Genomic DNA, 18,499 nt, shown 5'->3' with positions numbered 1-18,499 from the left:
ATTTCTTCAATGTGCATAGAAATTGGGTTCTTGTGTCATAGGTACAGACACCTTTAATTTTATTAAAAAACTCCTAATTGTTTTCTTTAGTGATTCTACTAATTCAAGTTTCACAATGGCTCAACTGCTTCTCCTATGCTTAATATTGTCAGATTTTTTTTTTCATTTTTTCCAGGCTAATGGGTAATAAATGGTATCTCTCATAATGATTTTAATTTGCCTCTCCAAGATAACCATTGAAATTTAATTCCTTTCAATACATTCAACAGCTATTCATGTCCCCACTTTGGGGAACTGCCCTTTCATGTATTTTACCTGATTTCTTCTTGAGTTATGAGAATCTATTATCCACAGCATTTCTTAAATGAATACTATTTCTTTGCTGATCTAGTTGTCAATATTTTTGATGGACTCAAAATATAAAATAAAATCCATTCATCAATATTTTCTTCAATGGCGTTAAATTTTTTTTTATTAAGGTATTATTGATATGCACTCTTACGAAGCTTGCACATGAGAAAACAATGTAGTTACTACATTTACCCATATTATCAAGTCCCCACCCAGACCCCAGTGCAGTCACAGTCCATCAGTGTAGTAAGATGCCCCAGATTCACTATTTGTCTTCTCTGTGCTACACTGTTTTCCCCGTGATCCCCCACACCATGTGTACTAAACATAATACCCTTTAATCCCCTTCTCCCTCCCTCCCCACCCACACACCCCTCCCCTTTGGTAACCACTAGTTCATGCTTGGAGTCTCTGAGTCTGCTACTATTTTGTTCCTTCAGTTTTGCTTCATTATTAGACTCCACAAATGAGGGAAATCACTTGGCACTTGTCTTTCTCTGCCTAGCTTATTTCACTGAGCATAATGTCCTCCAGCTCCATCCATGTTGTTACAAATGGTAGGATTTATTTCTTTCTTATGGCTGAATAGAATTCCATTGTGTATATGTACCACCTCTTCTTTATCTATTCACCGACTGATGGACACTTAGGTTGCTTCCATATCTTGGCTATTTTTAAAAGTGCTGAGATAAACATAGGGGTGCATATGTCTCTTTGAATCTGAGAAGTTGTATTCTTTGGGATTCCTGGGTGACATGGTATTTCTATTTTTAGTTTTTTGAGGAAACTCCATATTGCTTTCCACAATGGTTGAACTAGCTTACATTCCCACCAGCAGTGTAGGAGGGTTCCCCTTATTCCACATCCTCGCCAGCATTTGTTGTTCTTAGTCTTTGAGATGCTGGCCCTCCTTACTGGTGTGAGGTGGTATCTCACTGTGGTTTTAATTTGCATTTCCTTGATGATTAGTGATGTGGAACATCCTTTCATGTGTCTGTTGGTCATCTGAATTTCTTCTTTGGAGAACTGTCTCTTCATATCCTCTACACATTTGTTAATCGGGTTATTTGCTTTTTGGGTGTTGAGGAGTGTGAGTTCTTTATATATTTTGGATGTTAACCCCTTGTTGGATAAGGCATTTACAAATATATTCTCCCATACTGTAGGATGCCTTTTTGTTCTGTTGATGGTGTCCTTTGCTGTACAGAAACTTTTTAGTTTGATGTGGTCCCATGAGTTAATTTTTGCTTTTGTTTCCCTTGCTCAAGGAGATGCATTCAGGAAGAAGTTGCTCATGCTTATATTCATAAGATTTTTGCCTATGTTGTCTTCTAAGAGTTTTATGGTTTCATGTCTTACATTCAGGTCTCTGATCCATTTTCGAGTTTACTTTTGTGTATGGGGTTAAACAATAATCCAGTTTCATTCTCTTGCATGTAGCTGTCCAGTTTTGCCAACACCAGCTGTTGAAGATGCTGTCAATTCTCCATTGTATGTCCATGGCTCCTTTATCATATATTAATTGACCATATATGGTCAGGTTTATATCAGGGCTCTCTAGTCTGTTCCATTGGTCTATGGGTCTGTTCTTGTGCCAGAACCAAGTTGTCTTGATTACTGTGGCTTTGTAGTAGAGCTTGAAGTCAGGGAGCATAATTCCCCCAGCTTTATTCTTCCTTCTCAGGATTACTTTGGCTATTTGGGGTCTTTTGTGGTTCCATATGAATTTTAGAATGATTTTCTCTAGTTTGTTATAGAATGCTGTTGGTATTTTGATAGGAATTGCACTGAATCTGTGGATTACTTTAGGCAGGATGGCCATTTTGACAATATTAATTCTTCCTATCCATGACCATGGGATGTGTTTCCATTTATTGGTATCTTCTTTAATTTCTCTCATGAGTGTCTTATAGTTTTCAGAGTATAGGTCTTTCACTTCCTTGGTTAGGCTTAGTCCTAGGTCCTAGGTATTTTATTCTTTTTGATGCAACTGTGAATGGAATTGTTTTCCTGATTTCTCTCTCTGCTAGTTCATTGTCAGTGTATAGGAATGCCACAGATTTCTGTGTATTAATTTTGTATCCTGCAATTTTGCTGAATTCAAATATTAGATCTAGTAGTTTTAGAGTGGAGTCTTCAGAGATTTTTATGTACAATGTCATGTCATCTGCAAACAGGGACAGTTTAACTTCTTCCTTGCTAATCTGGATGCCTTTTATTTCTTTGTGTTGTCTTATTGCCATGGCTAGGACCTCCAGTACAATGTTGAGTTGAAGTGGGAAGAATGGCAGTCCTTGTCTTGTTTCTGATCTTAAAAGCAAAGCTTTCAGTTTCTCACTGTTAAGTATAATGTTGGCTGTGGGTTTGTCATATATGGCCTTTATTATGTGGAGGTACTTGCTGTCTATACACATTTTGTTGAGAGTTTTTATCATGAATGGATGTTGAATTTTGTCGAATTCTTACAATTTATAATCTTGAATTCTTCTCTACCCTGAAATCATGGATATGCTCCTATGTGGTCTACTAAAACTTTCAAAAGTTTGCTTTCACATTTAGGTATTTAATTCAATTCTAAATGAAGTTGATTTTTAGTGTATGGTGTCCAAATACATATTTGAAGTTTTTCCTGACACTATACACAAAAATCAATTACATCAATATATATGAAATATTTAAGTAACCGAATTTTCTGACCATTTATTGGTGAATACACTCTTTCCCCACTGATCAGGAATGCCCATTCCATTAAGTATCAAAGCTCCAAGTTTTCACATATAGTGGAAGAGTCTCTTTCCAGCCTCTGCATTCTATTCTGTCAGCTCATATAAGATGGGAGTTTTTTCCGTGGGTGTGCTAGAACTCCCCTGTAAAACTGTCTGAACTCAGTGGTTATTTGGTGGAGAGATATAGCAGATTGCAACAATGATTACAATCCTTTGCTCCTTGCTGGATTGCTACCTACGAATGATAATTTGTTATCACATCAAGAGGTGGAGTCCATTTACCACACCCTTGAATCTAGCCTTATAATATGCTTTGGCCAGTATAACACAGCAAAAATAACAATGTGCAAGTGTCAAGCATAGTCTTCAAAAGGCTGTGCACACTTCTGCTATGGCTCTAGAAACCCTGATCAGTTATGATATAAAGAAGTTGGGCTGGAAAGCTAGAAAATGAGAGATCACATGAAGCAGAGATGAGCCACCCCAGCTGAGGCCAACCTAGTAGGCAACTCCCAGAAAACCTAGCAGCTGATCATAGATGCATGAGGTATTGTTTTTAAGCCTGCTTAACCCCCCACAGAATAGAAAAACCGTTCAGATAAGCCCAGCCCAAGTTGCCAACTCACAAAATATTGAGCTTAATAAATGATTGCTGTTTCAAGCCATTAAGCTTTGAGTTGGTTTGCTATGCTTCAAAAGCTAAGTGAAACAATAGACCAAATCATGAGTTCTGTATGACACTTTGACTTTAAGACTTCCTGGATTTTTCATTTCTTAAATACATTTTTATAATTTACATATTTTTGGAAATTGTCTGTTTTTCTCTAATTTTCCATTTTATTGGCATAAAATTGTTAATTACTACTATTTAAATTTTTGCAATGATTTTATGTATTTTTATTACTGTTTTTTATGCTTTCTCTGGTTTTTTCTTGCTCAAAGTTCCAAACTTGTCTTTTCAATGACCAACTTTTGGCTTTTCCCTTGCTGTTATATTCTACTCATTATTTTATGAACTGCTGTTCTTACATGCTTATTTTTTCATGCCTCTGAGTTCCTTCGGATTTATTCTGATTTTATTTTCTAACATCTTAAGTTGGATACTCATTAAATTTCTGCCTTTTCTGCCTTTGTGGACTATAACTACTTTGCACAGCTGCTCCTATTTCATGGCATGCCCCTTTTACCCTTAGTCATGTATTTTGAAAACAAGTTCCAAATGTTAATATATTCCAGTATAACAACCATTTTCTTTGTGATTATTACTTTTATGTCTTATTTGAAAAATGTTTTTCCTACATCAAAGTCATAAAGATATTTTTCTGTGCTGTCTTTTTAAACTTTACTGTTTTACCTTTCAGATTTAGACCTATAATCCCCTAGAACTGATCTTGCAAACAGCATGAAATAGAGGTTAAGATTAAGTTGTTCAGTTGACAAATACCCTGTGGTGAGAAGACCATACTTCTCCAGTATTCTGTAATGCCTCAATGTGTATTTTCAGGTTATATATTAGGTGTATGCATCTTTAGAATTATTTATCATTGTGGTAAATTTGAAGGCCTTGAAGTTTGATTATGCGAGAGCTTCTACAAGCTTTCTCACATTTAGTTTGGCCTATTTCTCTTTTCTTTTAAGGTCACCACTTCACTATGAGCATTTATTAGTCCTCATTTTTGGTTTTGAGTTTTATGGATCCAATGTAAAACTCTGTTAACCACTAAGTATATATCACTTTGATAGTAGATATAATTCCAGTTCACAATATTCACTATCTTACACTGAACATTTTTTCCTTTTGTTGCCTTATTTTGGGTTGATAGAACTTTGTAAGAAATCCCCTCTCTCATAAAATTGGGAGTTAAACACTTTCTATTATTTTGGGGTTGGTTTAAATTTTTAACATGCAAACTTAAAGTCTACAAATAATTTCTCCCTATTCATTTTCTGGCCAAAGCAAGGCCTTAGAACCCTTTAAATAAGATCACCATCATTACCATTTTTCACTGTCCATTCTTAGGAGTTTTTTCCCTCAAAATTAGGCATTGTTTTTTAATCAAACAATAATAATTTTGGTGTGTGTGCATACTCTCAACAGTTAACTTGTTTGTCAGTTCTTGAATTTTATGCATTTCTTCTGGAAAGTTTCTTTAACCAAGATCTATTGGTCATAAATAGAGTTTTGTCTATAAATTATTTCATACTCATTCTCAAATGATAATTAAGCTGGGTGTATGCTATTACATTTGGGAGTTATTTTCTCAAAACTTTGAAAACATTTTTCTATTATCCTCTGACTTCTGTTTTTCTACTGTTTAAAAGCTAGCTGTTCAATCTATGTTATTCTTTTGTTGAAAATTTGCCTTTTCTCACTGGCTACTTTTAAGATCTTCTCTGTCTTTGGTGTTCTGCTATTCTGCTAAGACCTCTAGGAGTAGCTGTCTTTCATTTATCATGATTTGTTTAAAAGATTATTAAAATGGTCAAAAATTATTCCCCTCATTACATCCATATCCTTGAATGTGATAGTACAGAATAGTTCTTCAAGGAATGGAATCTATTCCTTCACTCCTTGACTCTGGATTTGATCATATGACTTGCTCTGGGTAACAAATATTAGTAAATGTGATTAAACAAACACAGCCTTGAAAAGCACCAGTACACTAGGGTTTGCTCTCTTCTTACACTTGGACTCTCAAGACTGCCATGTGGATAAGCCTAAACTAGGCCTCCAAAGGGTGAGGGACTATAGGGAGGAAAACTGAGGTATACGGTCAACAGCCAGCCTACTACCATAGGTGTGAAGAGGCCATCTTACATCATCCTATCACCTGCTGATCTGCCCAAGGACCACAGACACACAGGAGAGCCCAGCAGGTAACAGCATAGCCCGGCCAGATGAGAAAAGTCATCCAATTAACCCAAAGTATTGTGACTGAGATAAAAATGGCTAAGGTTTACGCTTCTAAGTTTTGTAAGTGACTTGTTAGACAGCAATAGCTAACATATGCTTTGATTTCATTGTGTTTCCTGTAATGAGAACTGATGTCATTTATTGATTTTAGAAAACTCTAAGCCATTGCTATTCTAATAGGACCCATAACTTCTTTCTTCTATTGCCTTCTGGAATTTTCAAATATATGTGTATGTAGACACAAGCTAAACACATTTATAAAACATATAACTTTAACATATATGTTTTTTCTCTACATTTGAACCTCTTTTTCCCATTCTCCTCTATCTTTACACTACAATTATGATAGATACTTTGACACTATTTTCCACTTAACGAATATTCTCCCCACTTGCATCTAATCAACTGTTTCATGGGTTCACTGAGTTTCACTTCAGTGACTATTTTTCATTTCTACAAGTTCTTTTTTTGTACAATTCTCCCTGGCTATATTTATACTCTCTAGTCACACATTTTCTTTGATTTGTTATTTTGTTTCCTTCAACATTCTAAACATAGGGATTTCTTTATTCTTTATCTTAAAATTATAATTTCTGCAGCCCTGTGAGGGCTAATTCAGAACTTTGTTGCTTCCAATTTTCACTCATGATGACTTAAAAAATCATATTTGCATGAATTTAATCTATGGAAATCCTGTGAGGTCTGTATTGAAGGCAACATTCCCCAAAGAAAATTTGTATTTTCTTCATCAGGAATCCCAAGGTGCCCAATGTAGGACCACTTTAAGATGGTTTCTTAAGGTTCATGATAAAGTAAATCAAAGCTTCAAGCCTGTAAATTTTTTTCCTATATAAGAATGGGGTAGAGAAAGTCTAGTTACTCAGTTACTTACCTTTGGTAAATAGTAGACTATTTCTGCCTACCCTTTCACTACAGGTGTAGCCTTCTGTGTCAAAGCCTTATTTCAGAAGTTCCTGCCCCAACTCACAATCTTTCATGAGATCTAAGCCATTCCTCAACATCTCACAAAGACTGTTGAAATGTAAGACTCTAACTGAGACATATATACATTGCTAGTGGGAATGCAAAATACAATAGCCACTTTGGAAAATACAGTGGCATTTTCTTAAAAGGTTAAACATAACCTTAATTATATGCCCACAATCCAATTCTTACATATTAACCCAAATGAAATGAAAACTTCTATTCATACAAAAATCTATATGCCAATGTTCCAAGTGACTTTATTCATAAATGCCCAAAACTAAAAACAACCTAAATGTCCATGAACTGAATAATAGATAATCAAATTGTGGTATATTCATACTAAAGAATTGGAATACTACTCAACAATACAAAAGAATGAATCACTGATACACACAACAACATCAGTCAATCTCAACATACATACATATATAAATGGTTCCATGTATATAACGTTCTGGGAAAGGCAAGACTATAGGGCCAGACAAGAGCTCAGTAGCTGCTAGAGGTTCAGGATGAATGCAAGAGACATAAAAAGCAGCACAGGGGAATTTTTGGAAGTTAGAGAATGATCGTTTATCTTGACTATGGTGATTACATAACTGTAAAGATTTTCCAACATTCACAGAATTTTACATTTGAAGGGGTGAATTTTATTATACATAAATTATACCATAATTTTTTTAAAGGAAAAGGAAAGAAAAATTCAGAACTAGATGGTTTCACTGGCAAATTCTACCAAACATTTAAAGAATTAATACCAATTTTTCTCAAACTCTTCCAAAACTGTAAAGGAACACTCCCAAATTTTATAAGGCAAGTATTTATCCTGATACCAAAGCCATATAAGAACACTACGAGAAATACAGGTCAATAACCCTGATGAATATAGATGAAAAAAATTTCAACAAAAATATGAGCAAACTGAATTCAAGAGCACATTGAAGGATCATACAGAATGATCAACCAGGATTTATCCCTGGATGCAAGGGTGGTTTAACACATGCAAATCTACAGATGTGATATACCACATTATAAAATGAAAGGCAAAAATCATATGACCATCTAAATAGATGCAAAAAATTCATCTGACAAAATACAACATCTTTTCATGACAAAAACATTCAACAAATTGGGCACAAACAGAACATACTTCAACATGGTAAAAGCATATATGACAAGCTCACAGTTAACATCAGACTCAATAGTGAAAGGTTAAAAGCTTTCCTCTAAGATCAAGACAAGAGCGCCCACTGTCACTACTCCTATTCAACACAGTACTTGAAGTCCTAGTCAGAGCAATCCACCAAGAAAAAGAAATAAAAGGCATCCAAATTGAAAGGAAGAAATAAAACTGTCTTTGTTTGCAGATCATATGGTCTTACATCTAGAAAATCCTAACTGTCCACCCAAAAACTCTTAGAATTAATCAACAAAGTCAGCAAAGCTGCAGGATAAAAAATCAATATATAAACATCAGCTGCATTTTTATACACTAAAAACAAGCTATCTGACAAAGAAATAAAAATAAAGAAAACAATCCAATTCACAATAGTATAACAAAAAATAAAATACTTAGAAATGAATTTAGCCAAGGTGGTGAAACATTTGTACACTGAGAATTAAGACTTTGATGAAAAAGTTGAAGAGGACAAACACAAAGATATCTCATGTTCATGGATTAGAAAAATCAACATCACAATAATATCCATTCTATAAACCATTTAGATATTCGGAGCAACCCTATCAAAATTTGAAAGGCACTTTTCACTGAAATAGATAAAAGTGCTCCTGAAATTTGCATGGAACCACAGAAGACCGCAAGTAGCCAAAGCTACCCTGAGAAGACAGAAGTGGGAAGCATCACACTTCTATTTCAAACTAACCTACAATGCTAGAGTACTCAAAACAGTGTGATACTAACATGAAAACAGACAAACCAATGGAATAGAATCAAAACCCTAGCAATCAACACTTGCATATACAGTCAACAAGTATTTGACAAGGGATCCAGGAATATTCCACAGGGAAAGAACAGTCTCTTCAACAAATGGCGGGAAATCTGGATAACCACATTCAGAAGAATGAGGTTGGAGCCCTATCTTACCACTCAGAAAAATTAACTTAAAATGGATTAAAACTTAAACACAAGACCTGGAACCATAAAATTCCTAGAAGAAAACAGAGGGAAAAAAGCTCCTTGACATTGGTCTTGATGACAATTTTTAGATATAACACCAAAACCACAAGCAACAAAAGGAAAATTAGCAAGTGAGTCTGCAAACTAAAAAGCTTCTTCACAGCAAAAGAATTGATCAGCTAAATGAAAAGGCACATTATAGAATGCAAGAAACTATTTACAAGTCAAAAATCTGGCTGTTAAGGGTTAATATCCAAAATATATAAAGAACTCACAATGCAATAGAAAAAAGAAAAAAATATATAATTTAAAAATAGGCAGATGAACTGAATAAACATTTTTCCAAAGACAACATGCAAATGGCCATTAGGTACATAAAAGGGTGCTCAACATCCCTAGCCATAAGGTAAACACAAATCAAAACCACAATGGTATGACTTCATGCCTCTATTAAAATAGCTATCATCAAAAATTCAGAGGTAACAAGTATTGGCCAGGATGTGGAGCAAACCCAACCCTTGTGCGTTATTGGTAGGAATGTAACTTAGTGATTCCACTATGGAAAGCAGTATGGAGGTTCCTCAAAAAATTAAGAGTAAAACTACATGTGATCCAGTAATTCCACATGTGGGTGGATTCACTGTTATGCTGGGTATGCATCTGGCCCTAGAACAACAAGGGGTTAAGTGCACTGACAACTTGCACAGTTGAAAATCCATTTATAACTTTTGACTCCCCAAAAACTTACCCACTATTTGCCTACTATTGACTGGATGACTCACTGATAACAATTAACATACTTTTTATGTTATATGTATCATACACTGTAGTCTTAAAACAAAGCAAGCTACAGAAAAGAAAATGTCATTAAGAAAATCATAAGGAAGAGAAAATACAGCTAATAGTAGTGTTATATTGAAAAACATCCACGTGTAAGTGGACCTACACAGTTGAAACCTGTGTTGAAGGGTCAACTGTATATTCAAAATCATTACATCAAAGAGATACCTTTACCCCCAAGTTCATTGTATCATTATTTATAATAGCCAAGATATGGAAGCAACTTAAATGTCTGTCAACAGATGAATAAAGATGTGGCATGTACAAACAACAGAATCTTATTCGGCCATGAGAAAAGTAGTCCTGCCATTTGCAACAACATGGATGGACCTCAAGGCCGTTATGAGAAGTAAGGCAGAGACAAATACTGCATGATATCATTTTTGTGTAGAATCTAAAAATGCCAAACTCATGGAGGCAGAATATAGAATGTTGGTTGCCAGAAGTTTGGGATAAGGGGAAATTGGGAGATGTTAGTCAAAGAATACAAACTTCCAGTTATCATACTGATAAGTTCTGGGAATCTAATGTACAGCATGGTGATTATAGTTAATAATACCATATTATATGCTTGATATTGGCTAAGAATAGATTTTAAATGTTCTAACAAAAAACAAATGGAAATTATATGAGGTGATGCAAGTGTTATCTCACTCTATGGTAGTAATCATTTGCAATATACAAATGTATCATATCAAACCATTGTACACCTTAAACTGACACAATGTTATATGTCAAATATATCTCAATAAAGCTGGAATAAATTTAAATCTCTAAGTTCCTGGTGTTGGCAAATATCCCTCTGGTTTTCACTTCCCTCCACATATTTGACCTCTAAGGATCTCCCTTCTTTTAAGTACAATGATGAATCTTAAAAGATTTTGTTCTGTTTTACCCAGCACTTAGACACTTTCAAAGAGGAGGATTTAAAGAATACCTAGTCTACCATATTGCCAGAAGCAAAATTCTGCCATTCTATTGAAGAGTAAGACTATCTTAAAATTTCATGATGTTTTTAACTTTTTCAACTCATGTTATTGCTGTATCCCATTTGTATGGAATGTAATAATGTGGTTATTATCCTGTTCATAGTCAAGAAAACTGAAGCTCAAAGAAGCTGAGATTCATTGTCTACTGTGTGTGTAGACATCTACCCTTATGTTAACTGAATTAATAGACTCAGAATGGAAACCAATTTGAAAATTGTCTTAATTTTCCTAGAATTAGGTAAATATGAAACATTTAAAGGGTCATTTACCTTCTACATCATCTATACCTGGGAGTGTACCATGTGACCTTGGGCAAGTCACTTAACTCTCTAGTAGTTTCAAAGCACCTAGTTCATAGAATTTTTTAGACAATTAAACAATTTAATTCCAGTCAAACACATAAAAAAGCATGTGGCAAAAGTAGGAAGTAGTGCTCACTTTGAATAAGCCGTGCTTTTGGTTGCGCTGACCAAGCCACAAATTGCTTCCTAGGGGAAGGTTGGTCTCAGGAGGGTCTATCACACGTTCATAAATCCTGTAGGAGAAAAGAACAGTTACTAATAAAAAGGCTCGCACAGAATCAACAGGCACACATGTTGTTTGAAGCAGTTGTGGCATTAGCTCCTAGTATGGAGAGACGGAGGCAATATGTGGCATGTTTTAGGTGGTGAGTGATATGAATAGAGATTCGTTTCTTGACAACCCTTGGATACATTTTCTGGGCTCCTCCTGGCTCTGCCTCTTTGCTCTTTTTGCAGGGGAAGGAAGAAAAGGGTAAATTTTCTACACTTTACACTTACTCTACGAGTAAAGTGGCTTCACCCATGTTACAGGTGAGAAAGCTGAGGTTCAGAGAATGTGGATGGTCGACCAAGTGAAGACAGGCAACAAGCAGTGAAGCTGAGCATCCCATCTGCCTGGCTGCAGAGCCCATGCACTCTCCTCCTTACTACCACTCTCCAGCTTTGGCTTATTAGCTGTTAGTCATTTCTATGGTAACCTCCTATAGCCCTTTAAACAACTGAAGAACAGCTGCCTACATGATTGGCTTACAATATCAAGTAAATGAAATCATCCAATGAACAAATATTTTTGAGCACTTTTTATGCTCTAAGCCCCACACAGGCAACAGGAGATTAAGCAATAAACCAAGTTCTACCCTCGTGGAGTAAAGATAAAATTCTAAACATGGAGAAAATCTTCATATGATATATGAAGACAAATAGCTAATACAGAAGTAGAAACACCGCAAGATCTTTGAAGGTACCTAGAGAACCTACTGAACAATTGGATTGTCTTGACTGTCCTGCCCTACTGAGCCCCCAGTCAGTCACAAATGTTGCTTTGTGCTCCCTTTAGAAATAGTCCCTGCTACCACCAGCTGATCTCTGACTTCCCCCTCACCCCTGCCAGGAACGTCCCACCACCTAGTGCTCAGAAGTGGAAGGAGGAGCTGGCCTAACAACTGAACTTGCCCTTAGATGCTCAGAGGATTCTGGGTGGCGTGACATATGGGGACCCACTGTTCAATTCCACCACCTGACAGCCCTGCCCTTCCCCTGCATTCCCCAGTCCTTGCTCAGAGCAGCTGCAGGAGGAGTCATCCCCAGGTCAGCAGCAGAGTCTAGCATCCAGTCGGTCCTCTCTGCTGGGATGCGGCTGACTGCCTCTTGCCAGAGGGTGAGGTGGTTCCCCCAGCAGCTCTCAGAAGGAACAAACTGAAAGACCGTCCAGTTACATCAAGGCAAGTGAATGAGTGTGAGATGTTGCAGCTGGGAGCTGTCATGCCGCAGCTTCTATTTCAGCGGCATCGTCCATGACTCTCCTATTCCCCACCAGAAAGATGTTCTTTCCTGACAATACATGCAAGGTTTTGAACAGAGAAAGTTCTAAATAGATCATGTCCTTCCTACTAATTATTTTCCATTAGAAATGGAGGCTCAAAACAGAAAAAAGTTCCCCCCAAATAGACAGCCTGTGTCTTCTGCACAGGAATGTAACCTTTTTACATGTTAGAATGAACCATTTTAGATGAAACAATCTGCCAAAACTGCTTTAACACAAGAAGCTGCTATATTCTTTCAGTTTTTTCTAATATTAGTGAAAAACTAGAAACAAGCCAAATTTACAACAAAAGAGAAATGTGTAAGTTATAGTAGATCAGCCTGATAGAATTTACTACAGTCATTAAGAGTGATAAATATGCAAGTCATGAAATATTGGAAAGTAAATACAAAATAATTCTCTCTGGAGGAAAGTGGAATGCAAAATTATTTATGAACTACAGAGATAACATTGCAAAAATTATGTTCAATGTTGCTGAATTTCAGAAGGCCAGAGAAAAACAGAAATCACTGTATTTAGGTGAGGAGGCAGAAGCATAATTTTCTATAATGTTGGTGTACTAATAAATCAAAATGTTGTCAAACTATCTTAACCTTCATTTGAAAGCATTTGCATCTGTCAGCGTGAGAAACACTTTCAATTCAAATGCTTTCTTTTTGGTTTTCAATACGCTACAAGGTGAGCTCCAATGAGCAGAGTAGACCCTTATTCAATGTTTTTTAAGTACATGAATGAAGGAACAATAAAAAAGACAAACCCCTATCCTGCCTTATCTTCCCACAAACATAATAGTTCCTCATGCCTTAGAAATAATTGAGGAAACAAACATCTGAGGCCTAATGTCAGCTAAAGCAGGGCAATGACTCAAAGGGGCATCACTTCCAGCGTCACACAGTCCCCATCAGGATCCCCTCCAGATGCCAAGGGAAGCCTGCCGCCTACTGCCTTCCTGGTAGCCCTGCCAACTCACTCCAGGAGGCAGCCCTCACTAAAGAATTTCATGCAGAAGGCAGAATCACGAACTGACTGGATACAGAGAAAACAGGATGGAGAGCACAAAAAAAAAGACAACAATAAAAAGTAAAAATTAAAACCCACACAGAGGAAATCGAATCATGAGAAAAATCAGACTCCGTTTGAGGGACATTCCACCAAATAACTCCTTATGAGCTTTCAAATGTCAATGTCATGAAAAATAAAGACTGAGGAACAGTTGCTGATTAAAAGATAACGAAGGGACATAAAAACTAAATTCAAGACAGGATCCTGGATCAGATTTTGGAGCAGTAAAAAAGAAAAACCCATACAGGACATTAGTAGGAAAATTGGTGAAATTTGAATAGGAACTATAGATCATATAATAGTAGTATACTGATGTTCAATTTCCTGATTTTGATAATTGGGTGATGTATATTTAAGTAAATCTTGTTCGTAGGAAATATGCACTGAAGTATTTGGGGTAGAGGGTCACGTTGTCATCAACTTACTCTCAAAGGGCTCAGAATAACAATGTGCGCATATACCTAAGTACATATATATATATAAAAACACACACATTATTTAGAGAGAGAAAGCAGAATCTGGGCAAAGAGTATATGACTATTTTTGTACCATTCTTCAAACTTTTCTGCAGGATTAAAATTATTTTTAAATAAAAAGTTTTAAAAATAGAATTTAAAAAAGGGGCCTATAATACACGTAAACTAAAAGTACACACATCCAAAACAACTTTATACCTATTAGCCAAAGGATACATACAAATGTAAAGACAACAAAGTATCATAGTGTTTTCTAAGGTAATGGAAATGACAAAGTGGGGGAAAAAGTGCCCTAGTGGGTGAATGAACACACTAATGAAATAAGAGTACTGTACAGACTAATGCTGCAAATTTATCAAACTAAGAAATAGAATTTTCACATCCCTATTTGTATGCCTGGACAGGAAGGGTTATGTCACCCATGTGTGGGACAAATAAATATAATTAGTACCTTCACAAAAGGACTGGAGCCCCTTAAATGCAGCTCGGGTGAAATGGCTCAGGCAACGAGGCAGCTGTAGCAGTGATCCGTTACCTAAATCTAGTGAAGCCCATGTCAAGTGAAATGAGAAGTCAAAGCTAACACAGTGAACTCCTTAATTTTGAGTGTGGTCCAGAAATGGATCCGATACCCTAATATTCAGGTTAATGAGGTTTCTTTCACATCAACAGATACTGATTGCCTGTGATGTGTGTAACACTCTGCTGGTGTGGGCACACACACAAGGAAAATTAATATGGCCAAGTCCTTGCCCTCAGGTCAAAGGCCTGAGCCAGCAGATAATTTGCATGCACACACCTTATAATTACCTTATAATTCAGTGCAATAAGTGCAAATGATCTATGGAAGCAGAGAAGAAAGACAACAGAATTCTGTCTGTCATAGTCAGAGAGCACTTTCCAAAGAAAGCAACACTAGAGCTACCTTGAGTTTTGAAAAATCAAGTGGAGCCAACAGGTAGATCTAACAGCCAGCACTTGTACAGCACTTAGTGTGTGCCAGGCTTGGAACACAGCCCTATACCACAACTTTCATATATTAATCCACTTAATTTCCATGAGACCACCATCAGGTAGTAGTTCTTGGCTCAGGAAGGTTAAGTAACTCATCTGTGGTCAAGAAGCTTGTGAATGGCAGCGCAGAAATTTGCAACCCTGGAATCTGTGCTATTCACTCAAATTAAAATTTCTAACTTGATTTATTGATGGGAAAGGAAAAGGGGAAACAAGTTCATGTGCTAAAGCATGCAGCCAAAACTGTTAAGCTGTCTGGAAACCTACTTTCTTTTCCTCGTGGGCTCGCAGTTACAGTGCATTTCCAGGCTCCCTCACAGCTGTGGCTATGGAACTTGAGTGTAAAGGATGTGCACAACTTGTAGGCCTGCCCCAGTGCCCCCAGAAATCTCCCCCAAACTAAGAGGTAGACAGAACCATGTGATGGAGGATCCTGGACCCTAAATGATGCTGTGTAAGGCCACCTGCCAGCCAGACACACCCAACTGGAAGCTACATAAGAAAATTCTGTTAACCCACTGAAATACACAGGGTTTTCTGCAGCTGTACCCCTAACAGATGTACCCCACTGAAATCGAAAAATGACTGTTGTATATTCATGCTCCCAAAGCCAAGAAGTACCAGAGATAAAGTGGTATAGCGAAGATAACATGAGTTTGGAATAAAATAGATTTGAGTTCCTATTTCAGTTCTGCATTATACTGTCTGGCCTCAAGTTATTTACCTTCTCTGTACCTCGGCTTGTTCATTTAAAAATCAGGGAAAAAAATTTGGAATATTAATGCTGATGGTATGGACTGTGGTGAGGCTTCAATGAAGTAGATTTAAACCCTTTGGCACATAGTAGGTGCTGCCATTCGGTAAAACTCACAGGTGCCTGAGAATGCAGGCTACACATCACCAGACCCAGCCCAGCCCACCAGCTGCATCTCCTGCCAAATGAACCCAATGAGATGATGTTATCAGTATCTTAGATGCTTGCTTGTGCTGCAGGATACAGTTTAAAGGAATGACATCACTGTCACAAGGCAAATATTTTAGGGTGTGAGATTTCAATATTAAATGCAAGAACATAGGGGCTATTTTGTCATAAGTTTTCACTGACTTCAGAGACTTAAACCCTAAGTTTCTTTTCACCTTCTACAAATTTAAAAGCTGGAACTAGAGAATATGTAACTAGAAAGAAAAAAAAAACTAACAGCATTAATTTCTGCTGCTGTTTAACCTGACTAGCTATGGAGCAAATTGACAACCTATTAAGATACTAAACCTTGGATTAACAACAGAATTTCGAACAAAGTATATTTTTATGACATCCTACAATTCCAGTACAGTATTACTTCAGTTTGAAAATGTTATTCATTAACTTCTTTAAAATCTTTCAAGCCATCAGTCACAAACTTTTCTATGTAAAGCTACACAAAATCCTAAGCGAACATCTAAATATCTTTCACAACCTTCCAAAATATATACTTCTTTGACATTTACAAAAGTTTGACTTTTGTTGAAAGTTCATCACAAACACATAAGACTGGAGACAGGCTCCGGAAAAAGAGGTAGAAGAAATATTTTATAATTTATTAGACTATGTGTTTGGACACAATCACCAACAATACACAATACATCGCTTTCATGTGAGTAAAGTATGATATGACAAGACGCTATTCCTCACACCTTCACCCAGTCCAGTACTAGGCTTTCCTGATCCATCTAGGACCTTAACTGGATTTAGTCAATCCATAGAAAAGGTGTCTGGGAACATCGAAATGTCAGCAGTGAACAGGGACCCTCACTCTAAGTTCTTACTGCAGACTGCTCTTACACACCTTTAATGTATTACTTTTTATACATCCTGACTGTCCCCTAGGTTGGTTCTTTACTGATGTCTGAGAGCCTCCCCAGTTGGAGGACCCATTTGGACACACTCTCCAGGGCTTCAGCATGTGACCCTCTACCTTGGACCACCCACTATAGTCTTTACAATTCTGGTCCCGAATGGCCTTCTTTCCTGGGCCTCCCTGCCAAGAATGAAAGAATTGGTCTTTCCTGCTGCCCCTGAGCCCAGCACGTTCATCCTCAAGGCATGCCTGTACTTCCTGACTGCTAGAACCACTGATTATCTGCTGAGTGTGGAGGAAATAAAACCCCCACCATAACACCCCTATTCCTACTCAGTTGTCTCCTGAACAGAGACCTTCCCTGACATTCCTCTATAAAGTGCCTCCAAACCATGCTTCACCTAGCTTGTTTTACCCTTATCAAAGCAAATGACTTTCCAAAATTACCTAGGCTTTTTGCTAACTGCCTCTTCTTACCAGAAGCATCTTGAAAGCACGGACCTTGCATCCTTTTCATGTGAGTATCGCTAAAAGCTAGAACAGTGCCTCATCAAAGTAGGTACCCACTTCATATATTTATTGAATAAATGAGTGAATGCTCCCTGATACTATCTTCTACATGAGACAGCTACCGAGTGTTATACAAGCCCTGAAGTCCTTCAGCAAAGACTTTATGATGAGCAATTTGCCAGAGTGCCTAACACAGACTGAGAAATCACACAGTCAAACTTGACACTTCTATGCAGATCATCCCAAAGAAAATGCAGTCAATGAAAATGAATGAAAGGTAATGACCTATTTGGTGTCTCTTCCTACACCATCTCCAGCTCATGAGATTCACACAAGAAGCTCAGAAGAAAAAACAAGAAGAACCCCTCTATTTTTCAACCAGAAAAAAGATAGGGATAGCAAGTTTTAATCTGTCAGGCAGACAACTAATAGGAAAGCCAGAGAGATGTGTTTCAGGAAGGGCAAGAGAAATAGTCAACACCTTGAAATTAATTAGATCAAGCATAGTCCTTAGTCCTTTTGATAAGTGCATGATTTACTGCTTAACTTGACTGCATTGTAATCAGCCCAAATTTATCACATTCCCATTGGCTATCTGACACAAATAGTGTATTTATACGCTACAAGCATCTAAAATCTACCCTTTCTTTTAGGTAAAGAAAACCCAATTCCTCCTTAATCACGTTTCTAGGACTCATACTCAAAGGAAGTGCTGCCTGTTAAGCTGTATTGGGAGAATTATGGGAATTTTGCATGCCATTAGTATCTATAGGTATTTTAAAATGTCAGTATCTCATTTCTAATATAATA

The 18,499-nt window shown here is 36.9% G+C and overlaps 1 protein-coding gene across 2 annotated transcripts in view; it reads right to left on the bottom strand.

The window, feature by feature from the left end:
* The window catches only part of NELL1 (neural EGFL like 1), an 865,070-nt gene that overhangs the window by 679,617 nt on the left and 166,954 nt on the right, over positions 1-18,499 (bottom strand). For both annotated transcript variants that reach the window (XM_037027141.2, XM_073216324.1), the window contains exon 5: positions 11,383-11,479. In XM_037027141.2, the coding sequence (XP_036883036.2) occupies positions 11,383-11,479 (97 nt within the window). The remainder of the gene's footprint in view (positions 1-11,382; positions 11,480-18,499) is intronic.

The sequence above is a fragment of the Manis javanica genome, chromosome 11, assembly GCF_040802235.1.
Source record: "Manis javanica isolate MJ-LG chromosome 11, MJ_LKY, whole genome shotgun sequence".
Classification (NCBI taxonomy): Eukaryota; Metazoa; Chordata; class Mammalia; order Pholidota; family Manidae; genus Manis; species Manis javanica.
The sequence above is the reverse complement of the archived record's forward strand: the minus strand, read 5'-3'. Positions and strand labels throughout refer to the sequence as shown.